Source organism: Olea europaea, chromosome 13 (assembly GCF_002742605.1).
Source record: "Olea europaea var. sylvestris chromosome 13, O_europaea_v1, whole genome shotgun sequence".
Classification (NCBI taxonomy): domain Eukaryota; kingdom Viridiplantae; phylum Streptophyta; class Magnoliopsida; order Lamiales; family Oleaceae; genus Olea; species Olea europaea.
The window spans coordinates 1,770,157-1,796,172 of NC_036249.1; the positions used below are offsets into that span (position 1 = coordinate 1,770,157).

The window sequence follows — 26,016 nt, forward strand, 5'->3', positions numbered from 1 at the left end:
TGTATTGTTCCATTGTTTGGGTGAAGTTAAAAGAGCTGGTGGCTGGCACCATGCTTTTGATCTATATTCAGTCAATAAGAATGGGCCATAATGTTAGTAATTTAGACTATCGGGCGAACATGCTTAAGAAGGAAAATTAAAAAATTGTCTTGAACCTTATAAGTTACATATGATTATATTTCTATGTACTTGGCTCGCAGGCTCAGTATTAAATTAAAGATGGGCGATTGAACAATCCTCAAACATTATGTTTATCATTTTGCAAGCAAGGAAGCAAAAATAGTTAAGATGTCCTAACTTAAGTGTGTGTGCCACATTATTTTGAAAGAATGTATGTTGAAATGGTAAAATGATGGAGAATTAATATTAATTTATTGAATAATGCGTGGTTCAAATAATGTCAAATCACTGTTTAAAAATGTATTTTCTCCAAAAAAATTGCAGCTCAAACGGGGACTAAGTGCCTTTTGACTGAAAATATAGGGCCTATTTGGTAGGATTTTTTGAAAAGTCAAAAGCAACTCTGATATATTTGGATAATTTTCTAAATGTGCTTTGTTTGACTATAAGAGCTTTTAGAGAAAGTTGATCTGAATCAGCTTTGTCATAAAGCTCTTCTAAAAGAACTTAAAGGAAAAGCAGCCCCTACCAATCATGTCCATAAAATAAACGTATATTTCTTGTAATTGTAGGAATAAAAGCCCAAAGTCGTGTATAATGTCTCATCTTCTCGCTCTATATATACCAGTGTATTTTTCAGCCTAATGACTCTTAAGCCAAGAGGAGATGATAACAGTTGCCAAGATGTCAAGAGCTTTTTTTAGTTTTATGTTCACCTTGACTCTATTACTTTTCTTCGAAGCAACAACTGTTTTAGCACAGAGTGGATCTCTTCCTGAGGAGGAGAGTAAGTCTCACTTCTTTCTTATAAACCTTTTTTCCTATCCCCCTTCGCGTGTAGTTAGGATTTCTATGATTTTCGAACAATTTTTGCCCTTCCATTCAACTTCTGCTTGCTTATCTCTAAAAATTCGCTTTGTTCACCATGCATCGAATCACATTTCAATAGTAATTGAGTTCCAATTTTTCCAGAAAATGCTCTTCAAGAAATAGCTGATCAGGTGGGAAAAAAGGATTGGAACTTCAGCCTGAATCCTTGTGACGGGAACTCAAACTGGTCGACACCAAAAAGAAATGATATGCCATGGTACAACAATTCTGTCATCTGCAATTGTTCTTTCCTTGGCGGCGTATGCCACGTAGATATTCTGCTGCTACATTGATCTTGAAGCAGGAAAATATATGGTGGTTGATTATCTGTTTACCAATCTGCAAAAATAATACTTTCATGGGAATATATTATATTTCTTTCATGTTTAACCCCACATGAACTTACGGTGCCTAATAATCAAACTTGACCTTTCTGCTCTGTTTTATATTGCTTGAGTCTATCATCATAAATTACAATCAGGATCTGCTCTTAACATGTGTATCTGAATTTCTTCAATAATCAGTGCTAGTGATATATTCATAAAAAAAAAAAAAAAAGAAGAAGTTCCAGAATGCAACTTTATTTCACCATGTCAATGTTACAAGTTACTTTTTCGATCTTTAAGTTTGAGTCAAAAGTGAAATTGCATAAAATTTGTAGTGTACTCTAGACGAAGCACCATAAGAAGTTGCTTAACTTCAAACACTAGGTGACATGAAATACATCGCTTTACCTGGGAAAATCCTTCTGTTTGATTTATTGCTTGGTTTCTTAGACCTTTCAAGAAACTTTTCTTCGTGTGTTGATATACTTGTATATTAAATTTGATATCAAATTTCATCATTTCAATTTAGAGTACTCTAATGAGAGACTCTTTTTCTCTGCAAACAGATTTCTTAGAGGACAGGATTTAGCAGGTGTCCTTCCACCCTCCCTATCGAAGTTACCCTACATCAAGACAATGTAGCAAGAATTTCCAAGTTTATGTTCAATTTATTATAATCTACTCAACTTTTTGCTTCAAAATGATGAGCCAATTTATTGGCTTCATCGATCTCACTCTTAATCTATTGGCTGCAGTGATCTTTCTCGCAACTACCTCAGTGGTACAATACCCAAGGAATGGGAATCTACCAATTTGGAATACGTGTGAGCTTTCCCTGTAGCTTCGTCATTGAGATTTTGATGTAATGTCTAAATTCTTAGTTATATTGACAAAGTATATGTGATTTTTAGGTCTCTTATCGTGAATCGCTTATCTGGACCCATACCAAAATACTTGGGAAACATTACTACCCTTGTATATTTGTGAGTTCCTGTCTAGCATTCAGATATTCTATTTCATTTTGACATAATTCTAATTATAATTTTGAAATCTATTGAACTTTCAGGAGCCTGGAGGGCAATCTGTTTAATGGGACCATTCCAACAGAGTTAGAGAAGCTGGTTAATTTAGAAAATATGTAAGACCTTTTTGATCATCCATATTTTAAAGAATTATTTGATCGAATTCGTTGAATTTATATTATGTTCTGTTTCACTTTTTTCGTCCTTGCAGCATTCTAAGTGATAATAATCTCACTGGTGAGTTGCCGATTGAATTAAATAATCTGAAAAAGTTGACAGAACTGTAAGTATGTTACCACACCTTTCTTGAATTATAAAGTAATTCAGCTATCGTGGGATAACAAGTGTTTTGGGGGCCAATGCAGTAGGCTAAGCAGTATTAACTTCACTGGAAAATTACCTAGTTTCAAGAGCTGGGCAAACCTTCAGAAGTTGTAAGTCCTTTTCCTGAGAAATATATTTCCAAAATGAAAAATTTGCAGTTTCGACTTTTGTTTATGTGACATTGCTTATCAACAGAGAGATACAAGGGAGTGGTTTTAAAGGCCCCATACCTCGCAGTATTTCCATCTTGAAAAATTTAACTGAACTGTGAGTTGAAACCTATAGAGTCACCTTTCAATTTCTCAATCTTTCAGTAACCATATTACGTTCATTTACTTAACATTATTATTGAAGATGAAAATTGATCTAATGTGATATCTTTGCAGAAGGATTAGTGACTTGAATGGAGGTGCTTCAGAGTTTCCACTGCTAGGAGAAATGAAAATGATGAATATCTTGTGAGTAAATATCATATTAAAAGCTGATAATTTCTATCATTGAACTGCATATTTAATAAATGTGTTGTGTTCTTGCAGGATGTTAAGGAGCTGTAACATATCTGGAAACATTCCTAGGTACCTTGCAGATATGGCATCATTGAAGATTCTGTAAGTACAGATTCTAGTACTCTTCTTCTTTTTACATAATGCAAGAGCTTGCCACTATTCTTTTTACAAGACGAATATCTGGAAACCTTGTAAGTTTGGTTTTTCTCCTGTGCTTCCACTGGTTTTCTGCCGATCTATTTCTTTCTTTCTGGATATCATACAAAATTAAGATTCACTTTGTTGCGTTACTATAAATATGCACTGCCATATAGTTCTTAAGTAGAGAAACTCTGTGCTTGATTTAAAGATATACTCTGTGGTGTATTCACAGAGATCTGAGCTTTAACAAGTTGAAAGGAGAGGTTCCAAATCTTGAAGGCCTATCAAAACTAGAGACCATGTGAGCAAATTAGTTTATTTAATTAATTTGTCTGACATTCACCTTTCATATACTGAAGCACGTGTCATTCAAATATACCCCTGTACATGTGTTCTTGCATGATATTCTGCGCATTATTCATGTTATGTTGCTTCAGAATCTTCATTTACTCTTAAAATGTATAATTTTGTGGCTGTGATTAGGTATCTGACTAGTAACTTCCTTACCGGGCCAATTCCAGAGTGGATCAAGAGCAAAAATCCTAAACAGTAAGTTCACTTCTATGTTTCTTATTAAAATATCAACTTATATCTGTGATTCATTAGCAGCATTATCCATCATCCATGACGGTGTCCAAAAATACTCATGTATGTAAGCAATTAACCCTAATACCAAGATTTTAGAATTTCATGATTTTCATGAGTAAATTTAATTGATCAAAAACATACCTTGATTCATGACAATTAATTGAAGATTTAGGTTTGCAAAAATAAGAGAAACAAGAAAATAAGAAACCGTTCTCTTTCTCTTTTCTTCTCTGTAATTGAATGTATTACTTGATGTGTTCCATTCACGTTTATACACACAGAGAGACAGTTTCATCGGCCATTAAAATAATTGTCCACCTTCCATCAAAGTGGATAATTATAAAAATGTTACTTCTCAATGAGCCAATAGGATTTTAGCAATAAATAAACCAATTTAATTAATTGTCTTATAATATTCCACAGGCCACAAAATTAATTGAGTTTACATTGTTGATCTTTTGATTTCTTGCAAGTGGACATGATCGTAAACAAGTAATAAAGTGATGTATAGAGTGTCGAGCCCACAAAGACTACGCATTTGATCGAGTTAAAGCTAACAATGCCCTTAATTGAATAGTAAAATCAAGTGGTAATTAAACACTATTAAATCTATCAACTAACTTAAAAGCAATGTGAAGAAGATATATCAAATTCGTAAGACGTATTGTTAAGATATAGAATTTCCATTGTTAATCCATTTTTAGTTCAACAATTTAAATGGACAATTTGAAATCATGCTGGTTGGTCAATGTTCCTATTTTATTTAAAGGCTTCCCTCGATAGCCTTTAGATCTAATCCTACAGTGATTTTTCTATATCTTTATGAAAAATAAGAACGTACAAGCAAGCATTAAACGAGTTAAAACATTTATAAAAATTATGTGAAGCATACATGTATATTTCTATTCTCTATCAAACCTCACAATATTTATTACTATGTGTCAATGATCTTATTATCTCTCTCGATGACAATAATACCCACGAACAATTCAATTAATAGCCAGTTAATTGAAAAGCAAATAAAACAATAATAAATATCCAAAAAAACTAAACAAATTAGTGTCAAATTAATTATTCAAACTAAAAACTTCTTAACAATGGTTCATCACATCCCAACAATATTAAAAAGTTTAGCCAAGCATATTGTCGAAATTAAACACGCAAAAGTTAAAAAATATCCCCAAACTTTGATGGAACGTAATTAAAGTTGAAAAATTGAATCTGCCTTTTTTCCTACTGTAGTCGCCAACTGCTTCCAATTTTTATGTCCAGCAGCTATATGTTAATGTTTTATCTCCAAATTCAGCAGCCAATTGCGTTCAAATTCTACCTTTTTCTGCGTGTATAATCTCCCTCAAGTTTTCTCCAAAAATTGCCGACTTGTCTTGCAAATTTTCAGCCCTTTTTTCCTTCAAAATCAGCCCTATTTTCCGCCTCAAAGTTGCTACAAGTTTCTATGTTTTCTTTCCCCAAAATAGCTGCCCATTGTGGGTCTGATTCCACCAAGTTGGCTACGTTTCTGGTGTGTATAAAATTCCAGCACGCAACTCGTTTTTATTTCCTCAATATGCTACAATTGTTGACTTGGAAATCCAACAAATCAGCCGCCGTATCCTGTTTCTAAAGTATATAAATTCCAGCAGGCATCTCGTTTTCTCTTCTTCAGTTGTCTGCTCCCTCTTTTCTTTCTTTTCTGCATATGAGATATAGCCATGTTTGATCCCCATTAAATTACATTCCATTACATTCTATTTTTCTCTTCTATTTTCAACCACATAATTTTTCATAAAATAATATTATACGTAAATCGAAAAATTTTCCTTATTTTTCAACCACTCATTTTTTCAACAAAACACTATTCCCGTTTGGGAATAGTGTTTTGCGGGAATAGTGTTTTCTTGAAAAAATGAGTGGTTGAAAAATAAGGAAAATTTTTCGATTTACGTGTAATATTATTTTATGATAAATTGTGTGGTTGAAAATAGGAGAGAGAAAAATAGAATGTAATGAAATTTAATTTAATGGGGATAAAACAGGGGCAAAATGGCTGCCTCTTTCTTCTCCAAAGACTGTCTTTGATTTCTTTCCCAAAAATCAGCTCCAAAGGCCGTCGTTTTTTTTGCCTTAAGCGTGTCTATAGGTCAGTTTTATAGCAATTCAGCCCAATATTTTACCCCCAAGAGAGATTCAATTGTCCTTCAATTTAAGGTCTGCCACGTCTCTTTTTTTTTCTCCAAGAGTCCAAATCACTTTTAACTAGACCAGCAGCAGTCCATTACAACTTAAAGTTGAGGCCCATTATGGTGGTATTTGTTTTCAAGTCCTCAATTTTTATCCAATGACCAATTTAATTCCCATGCTTTAGTTTTGCCATTTTTCGGCAAATTTTTGCTTCTTTCCTTCACTTCTTTTTTCATTTATAGAGTTTACCCATAAAACATAAAAGACAACACTTTAGGATATAATTTGTCAAAAGAACTATCAAATATTGTTATTTTAGGGTCCCCGAATAAGTATATAAAATACGCTTATCAATTGTCCCACTTGGCTCGTGTAATACTATATCATTACGTGGTTTATAACATAATGCACATAGCTCCTTCCAGATACTATAATATTAGTCCCCACCTAACATGACATTAATGAGAAGTTAGATAATTACATTTCAATAATATCTTTGAAAAGACTATTCCTGTCAGCATTTATATAATAAATTCATGTACATACCTCAACTATTATGGCATGAATAATATTTTGTCAAAAACAATATATAAAAGAGCTCAAAGTGTCAATTACATAAATTTCATAATGTCAATGATAATTTTCGATATTGCCCATCCTCTCGATATGTTCATTAAATGTCTTTGGCGGCAATCCTTTCATTAGTGGATCTGCAATCATAAGATTGGAGCTAATATACTCGATTGACACCTTTTGTATGTGAACTTCTTTAACGCAATGTACTTCGATTCCGTGTGTTTAGCACATTTGACGTACTTGTCGTTCTTTGAAATGAAAACTGCTGTAGAATTGTCACAATAAAGTTTTAGCGGCTCGACAATACTGTCGACAATCTCAAGCCTTGAAATAAAGTTTTGCAGTTAGCTCCCTTGAACTGTGGCCTCAAAGCATGCCACAAACTCAGCTTTCATAGTAAATGCTGCAATGATTGACTGCTTTGCACTTTTCCATGATATAGCTCCTCCAGCTAAGAGGAACAGATAGCCAAATGTAGACTTTCAAGTATCTACAAATCCAGCAAAGTCTAAATCTGAATATCCAATGACCTCAAAGCTATCAGATATTCTATAAGTGAGCATGTGGTCTTTTATTCCTTGCAAGTATCTCTATACTTTCTTTGAAACTTTCTAATGATCAAGTCCTGGGTTACTTTGATACATGCCCAGCATTCTGACAGTAAAACTGATGTCTGGCCTAGTATACGTTTGAGCATACATTAAGCTCCCAACAAGAGATGCATAAGGAATAGTTGTCATTTGTTTGTGTTCCAATTCGTTCTTTGAACATTGCATGAGACCAAATTTGTCTCATTTCTAAATTGGAACGACACTCGCTGAACAATCAAATCTCTCTAAAACTTTATTAATATATGCTTTCTGAGACAACCCTAACAATCTTTGCTACCTATCTCGGAATATTTTAATTTCAATTACATAGATTGCCTCTCCTATATCTTTCATTTCCAAATTTTTAGAGAGAAATTTATTAGTCTTGTATAACATACTAAGATCATTAGTAGTTAGCAAGATGTCATCAACATACAGAATCAAAAATATAAACTTGCTCTCACTGACCTTTAGATATATACAATGATCAACGACGTTTTCCTTAAATCCAAAGGAAGTAATGGTATCGTTGAACTTAAGATACCATTGACGGGAAGCTTGTTTAAGTCCGTATATTGATTTCTTTAACTTACACACATATGTTCCTTTCATTTAACTGAAGCCTTCATGTTGATTCATATAAACTTCTTCATCTAAATTTCCAATTAGAAAAGTAGTTTTCACATCCATTTGATATAACTATAAGTCATAATCAGCTACTAAAGCCATTATAATTGTGAGTGAGTCTTTCTTAAAGACTGATGAAAATGTCTCCTTATAATCAATGCCACATTTCTGAGTCCTTTGGCAACAAGTCTAGCTTTATATCATTCGATATTATCAATAGAGTCGAGCTCAATCTTAAAGACCCACTTACACCCAATTCTTTTACATGATTCAGGTAATTCAACAAGAACCAAGACTTCATTGTGCTCCATAGATTTCAACTCATCTTTCAAAACATCTAACCACTTATCAGAATTAGCACTCTCAATGGCCTGTGAAAATGAAACCGGATCATCATCAACAATTTCTAAAGCCAAATTTAGACTCTTGTAGGCAAACCACACAATCATCAGAAATAGTAGGTCTACGTTGTCTTTGTGAGCTTCTTAATGCTATTTCTTGTGGTTCATTTAGTGTAGGTTCATCAGCAACAACTTCATTGTGGGATGTTTGATCATTTATTTGTTGGTCTGGCAAATTGTCACACTATCAACAATTCGAGTAACAACAATAGGAGAAGAAGTTAAGGGTGGAGAAACATGAACTCCAACTTCTTGTATTTCCACATTTCGTGGCTCCAAAATCCCACTAACTTTACCATTTTCAATGAACCTAACATTTCCAATTTCAACAATTATAGAACTATGGTTAGTACAATAAAATCTTTACCCTTTCAATTTTTTTTTGGATAATCAATGAAAAATCCACTGATTGTTCTCGAGTCTAGTTCTTTTCATGCCTTACGTTTTAGGAAGTCCCTTTTTTAATGCCTAGGTTTGCGATCGAAATGACATGTATCTTTCTTGTGTTCCTTATTATAGATTTGGACAGAAGACTCATTTTATCTTTAGTGGTCCTTACTTAATGTCTTTTCTAGACCTTTTCTTATATTTTTTTTCCAGCTCATTGATGACTTACGAGATGAACTGAACGAGGTCCTTGATTTTTAAGCCTTGTCTCCTTTTGCACGAGCATACTGTGCAGTTCATTCACATTTCATTTATTCTTTTAAGATATTATAGTTCATATGGAATTGACCATACTTGGGAAGCGAGGAGTTGATGATACACTGTGCCAGAAAATTTTCATTCACAGTCATCCCAAGAGTTTTAAGTCTTGCTGCAATGTTACTGTTTTCAATAACATGCTCATGCATAGTACGAGAATCATCAAATTTCATGGTGGTTAGGGTGCCCATCGGCGTGCCAGCAAGTGACTTGTCAACTATTTGGGAACGTTCTTCCACAAACATCATACATTTCTTAGCAATCTAAGTTTTAAGAATAGGAAGCTTGATATTTTTTGCTAAGTTCATCCGCATAAATATTAGACTTAATCTGTTTGACTTTTCCCAAGTGGTGTAAAAAGATATTTCATCAGCACTGTTCTCATCAGTGAGATTAGCAGGTTTCTCAACTTGAAGCGTCAAGTCTAAGTCCAAAACATCTAAGTTGAGCTAGACTTGTTCGCACTAGTTAGAAAAATTGAGCCAATTGAACAGTGGTACAGATGAAGCTTATGAACGCAGAGAAACAAGAAAAGATACTACAAAATATAATATGCTCTAACATTAATGCTTTGAGTTTAGATTTAAACATTTAAGTTCATATTCAAATAACAATAAATGTATAGGGTGATACTACATTATACCATCATAATAAACATAATGATACTAATTTAATTTCACTTAATTAGTAATGAAATATACTTTAATCAGACATGTCTGTCATCTATGGATATACAAAACACTTCTAAATAAGTATATCAATTAGTCATAATCATGTTCAAGATTAATAAAATTAATTGATCAACCTTTGGGCGATCCATAATAATTTTATAATTATGAACGTCAATATTCTCTTGAGAATGATAATTATATAATTATGAACGTCAATATACTCTTGAAAATATTAATTGTTATGCTCCTATCTAAACCACTTCGGAAAGTTTGCCACTGCGTCATACGAGGTGTCCAACACCCATCTGAAGTGGTTTCGAAGTGACACCTCCATTAATGTTGGTGAGCTGCTAACGCGCTGCGAGGCACAAACAATTTTACTGAACCAACCGAAGCGTTCTTGCCTCTGACGCCGAAGCGCAATGCACTCCGAGGATCTCTGTCAGAGTATTCGCCGTCAATTTCAGAAGGAGATCTGTGTTAAGATCCTTTCTGCCCCAAGGTTTAATTCGTCTCCATGGGCCTAGTTGATGTGACGTATCAACTTTATGTCAACTGAACTTAGGAAAAGTTATTACCCGCCCACTTTATAGACGCGACTGATTAAAACCCATGAGAAGACACATCACACCGTTAGATGTATACACGTGTCCCACATCTAACGGTCTCCTCAACTATAAATACCCAAGGTTTGATAAGAGGCAAAGGCAATGAAACTCTTACAACTTAGCTCTCCATAACAAGTAAATATATATTCTCCTTCCCACCTTTTTTGCACAACCTTGGCACTGTTCCGATCACCAGAAGCTAACTTGATCGTCAGAGTGTATGCGGCCGCCACCACCCTCGCTGGTTCCGACCGTGTGCATCTGACCGTGCGTTCATTGTGCGCAGGGAGGATTACGTGGAGCAGCTATCGATTGGCCACATGGAGGGTCCAATTCGCTAGGTCAACAGATTGGCTCCGTCTGTGGGAAACTTCCCATCCAAAGTTCTATATTCTCCATCGAAAAAGCCACTGAAAAACCCTTGACTTACCCTAAAAATGGGACGTTCTTGAAAAAGAACAAAATCGAATTACAATCCAGATCCTCATCACCCTTGAAAAGGGGTAGATAAGATGAGTTCCAGCAATGAGAACGCAAACCCCAGGATGGACGCCTCCGAAGAGGAGGTGCTCCGAAACAATGTCACTTACCAAAGACCCCATCACCGACGTCGTCGAAGTGAAAGAACAGCCATGCTCACTAAAGGAATGGCCCAAATAGCTGCGGGCGTGAGAGAGATCGCAGCTCATAATATGGCGATGCATGAATTCTTCATGTGAGCCCAAGGTCACCAGGGCGCCCAAATGTCCCAAGAATCTTACCCAACTCGTGAAGTCCCTGCATCTCGTTCCTGAGGCCATATGAGCCAGCACAGAGAACCCCCCTCGAGAGAGAAGTGGGTACGAAAGTCACATCCGCCAGCTAGCAGAACCGCAATTGGGGGACAACTTCCCACCAGAATATGAAGCAGAAAGGTCAGTCAGTGTCTTTGACCGGATAGGGCGTGACCCTAGTAATAGGGTACGCTCAGTGAAAAGATTAGTTCGACAAGGGGAAGAGCAAGAACAAGCGCCTCTTCCACCTAGAAATAGGAAAGAGAGAAGCAACTTAGTATTATAGGATAGCCGATGAAGAGCACCTCTACCCCCCAAAACATGCAAGATGATGGGGACTCCGAATGGCCGTGTTGATCTTACGAGATTGATGATGATAATGATAATCTCCCTTTCTCAAGAGAGATCCGAGGCTTCCCAATGCCTGCGAACTTCATACCACCTAAAATCTCCAAGTATGAAGGAAAAGGGGACCCGTAAAAGCACCTCACGAAGTACATGACACAGATGAGTCTCAGGAGAGCCTCGCCTGCTTTGAAATGCAGAGCCTTCCACCTAACCCTGGCCGGAGTCGCTGAAGTGTGGTATAGCAGGCTGCCTCCCCTGAGCGTTAGGAGTTGGTCAAAGCTAAAAAAGGCCTTCTTGAACTAGTACCTCTCACGTAGAGAAGGAGAGGCCTAGTACAACGCCTACAAGATATGAGACAAGTCTCTGGAGAAACGTTAAAAAGCTACCTCGCTAGGTTTACGGATGAGATCACCTACTGCGAACAGGTCACTGACAGAGAAGCCCTTTCAGTCTTGAAAGCCGGCCTCAACATGAACATTTTTTTCTGGAGGGATGTGCGCAGCAAGAATCCTACCACTTATAACGAACTGGTGGAAATGATGAGAGTTGAGATCGTCAGTGAAGAGATGATTGATCACCGAAATCGTACCGCACGGGGACTTTGTCTGCCTCAGAGGCAGGTAGGCCGAGGACTTGCAGCGCACCTTGTCACCCAGCAATGGATCCAGGCAGGGCATACAATAGCTTCCACGTCCGAACAGGCACTAGCTTCTGTTTCGCTAAATGAAGTGCCAGTATTGACATACGAGAATGCCCTTGCTGAGGCGGGACCATCTAGGGGTACTGATAGTAGTCGAAAAAAGAAGAAGAAGTGGTCAAGCAGGCCCTTAGAAGGGGCAAGGTTCTACACCTTCCACCAACTCTATGGACATGACACCAGCAAATGCAAATGTAGAGATGGCACTCAGATCGGAATAACCTACATCCTTCTAGGAGGGACGAATATCCCTGCAGATCCGCCTCCTCGAACAGGGCTGAAAGGAGGCATAAAGATCAATCACCCCGAAGAAGAGGATTGAGGGACAGAGGAAAGTCCGGACAGAGAGATCAGGCCCCATTTTCTGGAGGCCAAATCATCAAGGAAATTGACACGATCATTGGGGGACCTCACATCGGCAGCAACACTAGAAATGTTCAAAGGAATGTTCAAAGGAACTACACAAGGGAAGCAAAGGATCCATCGATGCTCACGACATTGTCAACTAATCCCAAGAAGCCAACAGGATGGCTCCAATTACCTTCTCCCAAGAAGATACACAAGGAGTTCACCACACCCATTGTGACGCATTGGTAGTAAGAGTCGTAGTAGCAAGAAACAGACTCAAACGCATGCTTGTGGACAATGGCAACTCGGTGAACATACTGTTTGGCTCTACCTTTGACAAAATGCAAATTGAACACGGGCTAATCCCCATGACCAACCCACTATTTGGATTTACTGGAGACAACATCATCCCACGAGGATAAATTACTCTACCCGTCGATATGGGTTCAGCTCCCCTAGTGGCCTAACATTTCATGGAGTTTTTGGTAGTAGACCGCAAGTCAGCCTACCACGGAGTATTGGGCAGACCCGTCTTGAAAGATCTTTGGGCTATCACCTCTATACATTACTTGTGTATGAAGTTCCCAACTGGGCATGGAATTGCAACAGTTCGAGGCAACCAGATAGGCTCCAGAGCATGTTATCTAAACTCTCTGCAAAAATATGAGCCCCACACTGTTAATGTAATCATAACGGAGGCTGCGAACAAATCTGACCTGGATGTGAAAATGCTCGATGCCCCTGAAATAGGGTATACCTCCGAACAGGAGGAAGACGTCGACATGAAAGAGGCCCTTGAAGAAGGGCATCCTCTTGACGAATTAGACCCCCGAATAACTGGCTCAGAACCAAACGCGACCCCAATGGAAGAACATGAAACTTTTTCCATCAACCCAGAGGACTCCTATCAGGTCCTACGGATAGGAAAGACGTTGTCCCCCGAAGCGAAAGAACAAATGATAGGCTTCCTGAAAAGGAACATGGATATCTTCGCTTGGAAGCACGAAGACATGTTAGGAATAGACCCAAGGATCAGTTGCCATCGCCTAAACATCAACGCCTCTTGTGCCCTACATCGGCAGAAAAGACGAGTCTTCAATCCGGAGAGGTACGAGGTGCTCAAAAACGAAGTCAATAAGTTTAACCACAGTGGTTTCATCAGAGAAGTCATTTATCCGAAGTGGATATCCAATCCGGTCCTTGTGAGGAAGCCTAGCAAGAAATGGAGGGTGTGCATAGACTTCACAAACTTAAACAAAGCATGCCCTAAGGATAGCTTCCCACTGCCGAGGATAGACCAACTTGTGAATTCTCCTGTCGGACATGAACTCTTGAGCTTCATGGATGCGTACTCAGGATACAACTAGATATCCATGTTTCGACCTGATGAGGAGGCCACGTCGTTCATCACAGACAGATGACTGTACTACTACAAAGTTATGCCTTTCGGATTGAAAAATGCCAGAACTACATATCAGAGGCTGGTCAACATGATGTTTGCCGAACTTATTGGCAAAACCATGGAAGTCTACGTGGACGATATGCTAGTCAAAAGTCTCCAGGCGAATGAACACGTAAGTCACCTCGACGAGACCTTTCAGATTCTTAGGAAATACAAATGAAATTCAACCCCCTCAAATGCATCTTCAGCGTGGCTTCGGGTCAATTTTTGAGGTACATTGTGAACCAAAGGAGAATCGAAGCAAATCTGGTAAAGATTAGGGCCTTACTGGAAATGAGGTCACCTCAGAAGTTGAAGGAGGTCCAGAGCCTCAATGGTCGAATAGTTACGCTCAGTCGCTTCATCTCCAGAGCCACTGATAAAAGCCTACCCTTCTTCAAAATGTTGAAGCAAGGGAAGAAGTTCCAATGGACCGATGAGTGCAAGGAAGCCTTCCAAGCGCCGAAGAAGCACTTAGGAGAGGGGCTTCTGTTATCTAAACCTAAACAACAGGAATCACTACTGCTATACTTGGCGGTCTCGGATGAGGCAGTCAGCGCAATCATAGTTAGAGAAGAAGACGAGCATCAATTGCCGGTATACTATGTCAGCAAAGCACTATTTTTGATAGAGACTCGCTACCCGAGCATGGAAAAACTAGCACTCACCCTCATCACGGCGTCAAGGAAACTGAGGCCATACTTCCAGGCCCACTCAATCGAAGTTCTCACCAAGTCCTCCTTCTTCAAAGGACGGGCTCTCTTCCTCTTCGGTTGCCCCGGCACTTGGGCAATTTGAACAGCAGCAACTGGGGCAGGAGAAGCCTCGGAGAGTGCATGTGTCTTCTCCGGGATGGCCATCCCAGTGGGTATGGTGGTTTGCTTCAGAATCGGGGGTGGCCTCGCCACTGTTGGGCGCTTCGAAGGGCCAGCAGACTTCTTGCCCTTTCATAACAAGTTGGCCTCCGGATTCTCTGCCACCTCCTCCTCTGTCGGAGGCTGGAGCATCTTGCTGGCATCCACTAAATCCTCCATCTGCTTCTTGTATGCAAAGGAGGAAGTCTTCAAGGCTCTCGCCTCTGCCATCATCTTTTAGATGGTCTTGAAATCAAGCCTCAGGGGCATCTTCCTGTTAAAGTTATCTGTAAAGAAAAAAACAAATTATTAAAAGTGTAAAGGGTCCAGAAAATTCACTTCGAGAAATTTACCTTGAGAAGCCATCAAATCGTACGTCACGAAGTGAATGTTCTTCCTAATCAGCTGGTGGTATGACCTCTTCTTCGGAGGCAGCTGATAGATGATGCAAATGATATCGAAGTTGTCGGTGGATATCTCACACCGAGGAAGAGTGCCTTCAAAAGCTAACAAATAGCAATTACGATCCAAATCGAAGAATAATAAACATAAATGCAAAGCAACGGTACTCACTAAGTGTAGAATACTTCGTGGGGACCGTAAGAGGCTCTAGGGAGGTCCCCCTCCATTGTGTCCCATCTGCCGGTAGCCCAGCACCACGAGCTCTTCCACTCCTTAATGGAGTTCGGTAGATTGAGCACGAATGGAGTATAGGAACCCCATGAGGTCAGGTAATACTAGCCCCTAGTCTTATCCCCCCCCAGCCGGTACCTTGGGGATGTAGAGGGTTTGGAAGACAGAAAAGGCATCTCTATCCCAAGCGACACCTCCTTCCATAACATCCAGGAGCCCATCATTTGGCTCCAAAAGTTCGGGTTCAACTGGGTCGGAGCTAAACCATAAGACCTAAGGACTGGGTGGAAGAGAGGATGGATCGAGAGCCTAAGGCCAACCCTAAGAATCGCTTCGCTAATTGCTACGCATCCTGGCCTAGGGTAGCAGGTTCTCTTATCGAGTTTGGGTAGGATCAGATCTACACTGTCTGGAATCCTATATTCCATCCTAAGTCTATCCAGGTCAGCACTTTTTAGCTTAGAAGGGTAATCTGACGTCCCCCAATGCACAGACGTGTCTACTGGACTATTAGACCTCTTCCAGATATTCTCCCCCCCAATTATCGCTTCAAAAAGTTTGGAGGAGGTCGCCAAAATGGTCTCGTCCATTCGTACTAATTCCAGCCCCCTCTCCGAGCTATCATTACCTTCAGAAGCCATTTTTCAGAAATGAAAGATGTCAAATACTTATTGAAACTCACGAAATGGGGGCTCCACAGTCGAAAATGGTCAGGAAACACTGTAGAGTCGTCGAAAACTGGAGTTGTCATCGGAAAATGCTTGAAGAACGCCGAAAAATGCAAGAGTTTTGAGAGCAAATGGAGTTTCTGATTTTGCAAAAGTGAAAAACTCCCCAAACGCTCAAGTCCGCCTTTTATAGAGCGTCCCAACTGATCTCCACCGTTGAATTAAAATGCAATCAATCTAGGCCGTCCGTCTCATCATCAATCTAGGCCGTTGAAATGGAACGCTAGATTTGATCTACGCCCAAGATCTAGCTATGACCCTCACGCTCACGTGAAACGCGTCGCCTCGATCACCATCAACCGTCTACAATAAGTAGCTGCAGTAACCTTTTCTGGGAATGGGCATCACACACAACTGTCGCCTTAGAAATATGCGATAACTGTCAAATCATTTAACGTCAAAAATGTTCACCTCAGATCAAGCAGATGAGTTCCACACTTAGCTTTACAAAGCTTAGACGCACCTGACTCGAAGTTCCCTATAGGTCATCGCCTCGGTAGTTGCATCTCCTCCTAAGCTTTACAAAACTTTAGTCATCTTCCAACGCATCGTCCTCTGTGGGTCAGCACACCAGTGGCAGATGAGCTCCACACAGCTTTAAAAGCTTAGACGCACCAGATGCGAAGTCCTCTGTGGGTCATCACCTCGGCAGCTGCGTTCCCTCCTAAGCTTTACAAAGCTTTAGCCATCTCCCAACGCGTCGTCCCCTGTGGGTCAGCGCACCGGTGGCAGATGAGCCCCTCACTCAGCTTTACAAAGCTTAGACGTACCTGATGCGGAGTCCCCTATGGGTCATCATCTCAGTAGCTGCGTTCTCTCCTAAGATTTACAAAGCTTTAGCCATCTCCCGACGCGTCGTCCCCTATGGGTCAGCGCACCGGTGGCAGATGAGCTCCTCACTCAGCTTTACAAAGCTTAGACGCACCTGACGCGGAGTCCCCTGTGGGTGATCGCCTCGGTAGCTACATTCCCTCCTAAGCTTTACAAAGCTTTAGCCATCGCCCAATGCATCCTCCCATATGTGTCAGCGCACCGGTGACAGATGAGCTCCTTACTCAGCTTTACAAAGTTTAGACGCACCAGATGCGGAGTCCCCTGTAGGTCATTGCCTCAACAGCTGCGTTCCCTCCTAAGCTTTACAAAGCTTTAGACATCTCTCAACGTGTCATCCCCTGTGCGTCAGGGCACCGATGGCAGATGAGCCCCTCACTCAACTTTACAAAGCTTAGACGCACCTGACGTGGAGTTCCCTATGGGTCATCGCCTCGGTAGCTGCGTTCCCTCCTAAGGTTTACAAAGCTTTAGCCATCTCCCGACGCATCGTCCCCTGTCGATCAGCGCACCGGTGGCAGATGAGCTCCTCACTCAGCTTTATGAAGCTTAGACGCACCTGACGTGGAATCCCCTGTGGGTCATCGCCTCGGTAGCTGCGTTCCCTCCTAAGCTTTACAAAGCTTTAGCCATCTCCTAACGCGTCCTCCCCTGTGGGTCAGCGCACCGGTGGTAGATGAGTTCCTCACTCAGCTTTACGAAGCTTAGACGCACCTGACGCGGAATCCCCTGTGGGTCATCGCCTCGGTAGCTGCATTCCCTCCTAAGCTTTACAAAGCTTTAGTCATCTCCTAACGCGTCCTCCCCTGTGGGTCAGCGCACCGGTGGCAGATGAGTTCCTCACTCAGCTTTACAAAGTTTAGATACACCTGACGTGAATTTCCCTGTGGGTCATCGACTCGGTAGTTGCGTTCTCCCCTAAGCTTTACAAAGCTTTAGCCATCTCCCAACGTGTCGTCCCCTGTAGGTCAGCGCATCGGTGGCAAATGAGCTTCTCACTCAGCTTTACAAAGTCTAGACGCACCTGACGTGGATTCCCCTGTGGGTCATCGACTCGGTAGTTGCGTTCCCTCCTAAGCTTTACAAAGCTTTAGCCATCTCCCAACGTCTCATCCCCTGTAGGTTAGCGCATCGGTGGCAGATGAACTTCTCACTCAGCTTTACAAAGTTTAGACGCACTTGACGCGGAGTCCCCTGTTGGTCATCGCCTCGGTAGCTGTGTCTCTCCCTAAGCTTTACAAAGATTTAGCCGTCTCCTAACGTACCGTCCTATTGGCCAGCACATCGGTTACAGATAAGCTCCTTCCTTAGGCAATAATGAAGCTTTAGCGCGTCTGTCGAAGATATGTCCCGATCTTCATCTCTTTAGTGAACACCAAAAACCAACTCCCAAGCTCTCACAAATCGCGGTTCCTATCCTGAGACAAGCATACCCGATCGGAAAAACAAATTCATCCATGATATAAATATTCATGCCTGAACTTGGGGGGACCACTGTTACGCCCCTATTTGAACCACTTTGAAAAGTCTGTCATTGCGTTATACGAGGTGTCCAACACCTATTCGAAGTGGTTCCAAAGTGACTCCACCACTAATGTTGGTGAGCTGCTAACGTGCTGCGAGACATAAACAATTCTACTTCCAACTGAAGCGTTCTTGCCTCTGACGTCGAAGCGCAATTCACTCCAAGGATCTACGTTAGAGGATCCGCTGCCAATTTCAGAAAGAGATCTATGTCAAGATCCTTTCTACCCCCAATGTTTAATTGGTTTGACATCTCCATGGGCCTAGTTGATGTGACGTATCAACTTTATGTCAACTGAACTCAGGAGAAGTTATTACCCGCTCACTCTATAGACGCGACTGAATAACGCCTATGAGCAGACGCCTCACACTGTCAAATGTATACACATGTCCCACATCTAACGGTTCTCCTCAACTATAAATACCCAAGGTTTGACAAGAGACAAAGGTAATGAAACTCTTACAACTTAGCTCTCCATGACAAGTAAATATATATTCTCCTCCCTACCCTTTTTGCACAACCTTGGCACTGTTTCGATCACCAGAAGCAAACTTAACCGTCGGAGTGTATGCGGCCGCCGCCACCCCACTGGTTCTAGCCGTGTGCATCTGACCGTGCGTTGACTGTGCGCAAGGAGGATTAAGTGGAGCAGCTATCGGTTAGCCACGTGGAGGGTCCAATTCGCGAGGTCAACAATAATTATAATATCATCTTCACTTATAAACATCAAACTATCAAGAGTAATTGACAAATAAATTATGTATTTTAGTGCTCAAAATACCATAATGTTTGATAACTATGGTGACTATCAAACAACGTTAATCGAACATTAATTACATAAACAAAATATTTATCTAAATATTCATCAAAACTTTTGAATATATCACCTTTCATCCCAATTAATTCTTGTAAAATAATTACCACCTAATGTTTATTAGTGATTGAAGATTAATAAACAAGGTAAGGAAAGTACAAACCTCACCTCGAGGCTGGAGCCGCGGATAAGCTAATGGATTAGGCCAATTCTTATAATTTATGGATTAGCACGCGGGTTCCATTCCAATGCATTAGGCTAGTTGTTTTATTAAACTTGCATTTTGAATGATTAATAATGACGAACGAGAAAACACAGCCGAAATACTGGACTTTGAATGGCTGTCTCTTTGCTTTCCAGCCAATTGCGGTAACCTGATTAACTTAATGGATTTCATCAAGCAGAAAATCGCTGTCGTGGATAAATGGGAATGGAATAAGTATAAAACATTAATCTTTAAGGGACATTGGCTCTGATAGTACATGTAAGCAATTAACCCAAATACCAAGATCTTAGAATTTTATGATTTTCATGATCATTGATCTGTGACAATTAATTGAAGATTTAGACCTACAAAAATAAGAGAAACAAGAAAATAAGAAACGATTCTCCCTTCTCCTCTCTATAATTTAATGTATTAATTGATGAGTTTTTTTCACGTTTATAGACAGAGAGACAGTTTCATGGGCTATTAAAATAACAATCCACTTTCCATCAAAGTGGACAATTATAAAACTGTTACTTCTCAATCAGCCAATTTGATTTTTGTAATAAATGAACCACTTTAATTAATGGAAAAATTTCATAACTAAGAGGTTAAGTATCACCATTTCAAAACCAAGAACAAATATTTCAAATTTCAAAAATCACTTTTTTATTAAAATTTACTTATGATTTAATTAATCATATATTTTATTAATTTAATATATTAAGGTCCAAATTTATACAATTTGATCACAAATTAACGATTTAGTTAATCATATACTATTTTTCGATCACGAATCAAACATTTCATATATCACAATTTGTTCATCAATCACAAATAAAAAAATTAAGTTACAATTTATTTATTAGTCATAAATCATAAATTTTATAAGTCATAATTTATTATACAGTAAAAAATTATCAAATTAGTAATCACAAATTAACAAAATTTTAGGTCACAAATTATTTGTTTGACACAATTTATCCTTTTAATTGGTCACACATTATTTATTGTTCACGAATTAGTCAATTTAATGGTTCTAATCAACCAAATCATTTGGGACCACCACTAATACTTGTGACTACCACCTCACAACTGTCGTCAGTCGCAACGCCATCAAAACTGCCACGCACCAGAACCACCACCACCACCACACCCACAACATCACAGTAATGCCATCGCCACTGTCACACCCACAACATCATAGAACCACCACCGCTATACCTACAGCATCACAGTACTCACCACACCACCACCGCCATCTTAACCATTCAAACAAACCAACACCAACTACCAAAAACCACCACTATTTCACATAATTATCGTTAACTACCACAGTCATCTCACTCATAGCCACTAACAAAGTCAGCACCTCACCACCATCATCACCTCATTGTCAACACCACCACTACAAGCAGCACCACCACCAAATACATCATCACTACATCCCATCTCGACAACCGCCTCCTCCAACAACCAACCACCACCACCACCTCCACCTCTACCCTTACTTGCAACTCCAATCAACCACCTCATCATTACCACCATTATATGCTAGAATCCACCATCATACAACCACACCACAGCAACCGCCCTCACCAACGAATTCTTCAAACCCGCAACAATCACCTACAACACAACAAAATCCCCAAACCCGCAACAATCACCAAAAACAAGCCAAAACCCCGGTTGAGTACAGCGGCACAGAGAGTGACGTTGCGGCTTGGGAGTACTGCAGTAGTGAGGTGCTGCGAATAGCGACTGTCACAGGTAGCGTGCAACTTCTGTCACATATAGAGAATGGAGAAGAGATGAGAGGAAAGGGGGAGAGAGAGAGAGAGAGAAGAGGTGGTGGTGCTGGCGGCACGTGGCGGTGACGACCGTGGGTATTGTCTGCTTCTCACCGTGTATAGATGCTAGAGAGGCGGTCGGAAATGAAAAGGGTAAAGAGAGATTTGGGGGATTGAATTAGGGTTTGTTGCTAGGTGAAGTGAGTGTGGGAGATTAATTTTATTTAATAATATTATCAGTATTAAAATATTGAATTAATATATCTGATTTTTGTATAAATAAACTTTAGATCTGATTAGTGAAGTTAGTTTTCAGAAAAATATAGTTGGATGTAATTTTCACTTAATTAATTATCTAATAGCCACGAAATTAATTGGTTTTACAGTGTAAACAGGATCCTCATTATCTCAGGACCCCTTTTGATATCTTTTTATCCAGAAAGTTTGCAGAAAATTTATTTATCATCTGAGCTATAATTACTACATATTGCAGGACTTCTATTAATATGTCATGTATGGTTCTTTTCTTTCCTTAATTGTAGAGGTTTGATTGTTTGAAATAAGTTCTGAAAGAGTGATTATGTACGTTTGCAGACATATCGATCTTTCTTATAATAACTTCTACAAGAGTTCTGTCCCACCAAATTGTCAGGAATCTCTGTAAGCCTCAATTTTTCACGTGCTTGCTTTCTATTTGCTTCTTGAGACTTGACGGCTTTAATTTATTTTCTTCTTTTCTTTATGCATCAGAAACTTGTTCAGAAGCTTCAGTACAGGAAACAGTTCGTAAGTTATTAGTTTCTTCTTATATATTTTATAAGATTATTATAATTTTAACTTGTCTTTGTATATCCATTATCTTATAACTCATTTCCCCCCCTCAACACGACTAAATACAGAGAACTTGGGAAGTGCCTCAGTCCTTGTAGAAAGAGTAAGTGCTCCATTTACACATTAAGCCTTGTGTTAAAACTTGGGGTCATCTTAATAAGGCCAACCTTATTAAATAGAGAAGCCCAAGATCTTTATAATTTGGTATTTATTTTGGTATTAAACCGATGTGGGATAACACATCCGTTAACAGGCCCCCTTCAAAATGGTGACTCATTTGAGCAAACTAACCTTGAAATTCACGGGATAGCTCTAATTCATGTTAAGACTTGGGGTCCATTTTAATAAGGTCAACCTTATTAAGAGGAGTAGTCCAAAATCTTTTTAAATTGATCAATATTTCGGTATTTAACCGATGTGAAATTTTTATCTCTTAGCAATCTGTTGGTCATTAATTGAGACTTCTAATCGGATCAAATCGCTCGTTGGAGCTTAATAGACTCTAATACCATATTAAGATTTGAGGTTCATCTTAATAAGGTCAACCTTATTAAATGGAGAAGTCCAAGGTCTTTATAAATTGGTATTTATTTCGGTGTTAAACCAATGTGGGATAACACATTCGTTAACACCTTGATTACTTGCTTGAATCTCTTCATCCAAGCATTTCTGCATGGTATACCGTCAACGTCTTTCTGTACTCGTTGACAACTAAAATGTAGAAGGAATGCAGTTGTAATTTTCTTTTATTAACGGACTCTATTTTGAGCAAAAAAATTTATACATAGCATACGGTTACAGTACTTTATTTTTACATTCCAAGATTAACATCGTAAACCATTTAATTTGCTTTGGTTTTTCCCAGAGTGGTATTCGTTTCATGTAAATTGTGGTGGAAAGGAAGCTTCCGTTGGAAATGTAATTTTTGAAGCTGATGAAGAATCAGCAGGTTTAGCAAAATTTGTACACTCGAAAGAGTACTGGGGAAGTAGTAGTACAGGATACTTTATGGACCGTAACATATCGATTAATGAGTATACGACAAATAATGTGACCGTGCTCAAAGTGAATGACTCTGAACTCTATACGAGTGCCCGTCTTTCTCCTTTATCTCTCACTTATTATGGGCGTTGCTTAGCAAATGGAAACTACACTGTGACGCTTCACTTTGCAGAGATAATTTTCAGAAATAATCGCTCTTTTCAGAGTCTTGGAAGACGGATGTTTGATGTTTATATCCAGGTCAAGTAATGAATAAGCAGTTTTTAGTGCCATTTATGGTTGCAATTTGACTCGACTTGTGTATCTTAATACAGGGTGACAGGAAATTGAAAGATTTTGATATTGAAAAAGAAGCAAAAGGAGTTGACCAAGTTGTAAAACAAAAATTTAAAGCCACGGTAAATAATAGAACTCTGGAGATTCGGTTTCACCATTCTGGGAAAGGATCAACAGCCGTACCTATTCGAGGCACGTATGGCCCTTTGATATCTGCTATATCTGTTGAATCGGGTATGATAATCTGACAAATACCTTTCAATTATCATGCAACACCTCTATATTTCTCTCAAGTTTCATGTACCAATCCTTTATGCAATTTCTTCTGGTGCTAAGCAAAACTGAGCACCATCTAACAATGCGTTTCTTTCTTTCTTCCACTCTATAGATTTTCATCCTTACTCAGAAGGCAAAAAGAAGATTTTCATTGCAACAGGAGCAGCGGCTTTGGCATTTTTTCTTATCCTCATTATTCTTTGCTTTTCTTGGTGGAAAGGGTACATCGGAGGCAGGGTCTCAAGGGAACAAGGTGATGTGGAATAATAAATAGAACTTTCCAGTATCTCAACAAGAATTTATATTCCAAAATTGTCGTATATTTCCATTATGGAACATGAGCAGTTTCTCAATCTCATGTAGCTTAAGTAGATTTAACACCTGAAATATATTCTTTTCCAGAACTAAGAGGATTAGATTTGCGGACTGGATTTTTCACTTTTAGACAAATCAAAGCTGCTACAAACAAAATTGGGGAAGGTGGTTTTGGATCTGTCTTCAAGGTACATAGCAATAATGAACTTCCATTTTTGTCTTCTTGTACTTTCTTTTATGTGTTAATACTATGATGTTTCATTTGCAGCGTAATAATGAACTTTCATTTTTGTCTTCTTGTACTTTCTTTGTGTGTTAATACTATGATGTTTCATTTGCAGGGTGTACTCTTGGATGGCAGTTTAGTTGCTGTCAAGCAGCTGTCTTCCAAATCAAAGCAAGGCAACCGTGAATTTGTGAATGAAATAGGCATGATTTCTGGTTTACAGCATCCAAATCTTGTAAAATTGTATGGATGTTGCATTGAAGGAAACCAATTACTGCTAGTGTATGAATACATGGAGAACAATAGCCTTGCTCGCGCTTTGTTTGGTAATTGAACTTCTTACCTGCACTGTGCATTTTTTAGTTCAAAAGTTGTATTACCAGATCATTTTGTATTATCTTATGCACGTGTATGATTGTATCTAATTATCAAGTATAGGATTAGAGGAACAGCAAATAGAAATGGACTGGCCAACCAGAAAAAGAATTTGTGTTGGGATAGCAAAAGGCTTAGCTTTTCTGCACGAAGAATCAACATTGAAAATTGTCCATAGAGACATTAAAGCCAATAATGTTCTTCTTGACAAAGATCTAAATCCAAAGATTTCAGATTTTGGTTTAGCCAAACTTGACGAAGATGATAACACGCACATCAGCACTAGAGTTGCTGGGACTGTGTGAGTTTCTTTTCTCTCTTTCTCTCTCTTCTTCTTCTTCTTTCTTTTTATTTTTATTTTTTATGTTTCGTTATTTAGTTGAGAAATATATGTCCACACAAATAAGTAACGTATTTCTAACTTTGACCGATAAAAAACACTTATTGTAAAACTTAATTATTTTACTTAATAACTTTTTAAGCTTAGCCTGTTTGCTCACAACTTGACAGATGCACTTAAAAACCTCTGGGAATATCTTAATTCCTCAGTATTATGTTAATTAGCGGGGAAAAAAAATCAACTCGTGTAATATTTGCGGGGAAAAAAAATCAACTCGTGTAATATTTGAACAACTTCTTATGTGAGAAATAGGAGTGAAAAGCTTTTGTATGATTCACAATTGATGATTTTCATTTTGCAGTGGGTACATGGCTCCTGAATATGCAATGTGGGGTTACTTAACCTACAAAGTAGATGTGTACAGTTTTGGTGTTGTTGCACTAGAAATTGTTGCTGGAAAGAACAACATGAAATATCGCCCCAATGAAAATTTCGTTTGCCTTCTTGATTGGGTAAGAAATTTGTATGTTCTGCCCATCAGAAGATGGGAGTTTTGTTTCTGTTTTAGTTCTTATTCTCATCTCCTTTTGTCTTAGGCGATGGTTTTACAAAACAAAGGGAGGCTCATGGAGCTAGTCGATCCGAGGTTGGGTTCTAATTTCGATAAAGAAGAGGCAGAAAGAATGATCAAAGTTGCTCTGTTGTGCACTAATCCATCTCCGGCACTGAGGCCTACCATGTCCACGGTATGTGGCATGCTTGAAGGTTATATAAATATTCAGGAGTTTAAAATGGATCCAAGCATCTATGAAGATGAATTGAAGCTTCAAGCACTCAGAGAGAAATTTCAAGACTTTCAACTTAATTCAAGTGAAACTCGGAGCCTCATTCATCCGTCTGATGCTCCGGCAACTGGCTCGTCTTTTTCATCTGCTCGAGATCCCTAATCAGACAGCCTTAAATGATTTTCTCTCTTTCTTAGTATCGTCTAGTATGCAGTTTCTGTTGGAATAATTAATAATTCCATATGTGGGCTTCACATTCGATTGCAAAATTTTATGGGTTAGATATATGGCTCATAATGATAATTGTGTTTGAGCCAAATTTATTAAGTGATCAATTGGACCTTTTA

At 39.1% G+C, this 26,016-nt stretch overlaps 1 protein-coding gene across 3 annotated transcripts; it reads left to right on the forward strand.

Annotated features, from left to right (window-relative positions):
• Window positions 1-696: 696 nt before the first annotated feature.
• On the forward strand, window positions 697-26,016 carry LOC111407224 (probable LRR receptor-like serine/threonine-protein kinase At1g07650). 3 transcript variants are annotated; one of them, XM_023036585.1, is made up of 24 exons: window positions 697-907; window positions 1,093-1,264; window positions 1,877-1,954; window positions 2,072-2,140; window positions 2,228-2,299; window positions 2,383-2,454; window positions 2,550-2,621; window positions 2,704-2,772; window positions 2,858-2,929; window positions 3,049-3,120; window positions 3,199-3,270; window positions 3,542-3,610; window positions 3,793-3,858; window positions 21,838-21,903; window positions 21,994-22,029; window positions 22,143-22,177; window positions 22,940-23,316; window positions 23,391-23,586; window positions 23,741-23,881; window positions 24,031-24,131; window positions 24,285-24,495; window positions 24,608-24,845; window positions 25,246-25,396; window positions 25,481-26,016. In XM_023036585.1, exons 1-24 carry the CDS (start codon window positions 787-789, stop codon window positions 25,829-25,831), a joined length of 2,979 nt encoding a protein of 992 aa, XP_022892353.1. In that variant the 5' UTR covers window positions 697-786; the 3' UTR covers window positions 25,832-26,016. The 3 variants fall into 3 exon arrangements, with proteins under 3 accessions (XP_022892353.1, XP_022892355.1, XP_022892354.1); XM_023036587.1 differs by lacking the exons at window positions 697-907; window positions 2,228-2,299 and having other exon boundaries at window positions 1,100-1,207; window positions 1,883-1,908; window positions 2,072-2,178; XM_023036586.1 differs by lacking the exons at window positions 697-907; window positions 1,093-1,264; window positions 2,228-2,299 and having other exon boundaries at window positions 1,863-1,954; window positions 2,072-2,178.

Bases quoted from the DNA above. Each gene is read 5' to 3' on its own strand.
- LOC111407224 (XM_023036585.1), top strand. From the start codon at position 787: ATGATAACAGTTGCCAAGATGTCAAGAGCTTTTTTTAGTTTTATGTTC. The intron at 908-1,092 runs GTAAGTCTCACT...CAATTTTTCCAG, and splicing joins ATCTCTTCCTGAGGAGGAGA to AAAATGCTCTTCAAGAAATA. The intron at 21,904-21,993 runs GTAAGCCTCAAT...TTTATGCATCAG, and splicing joins CCAAATTGTCAGGAATCTCT to AAACTTGTTCAGAAGCTTCA.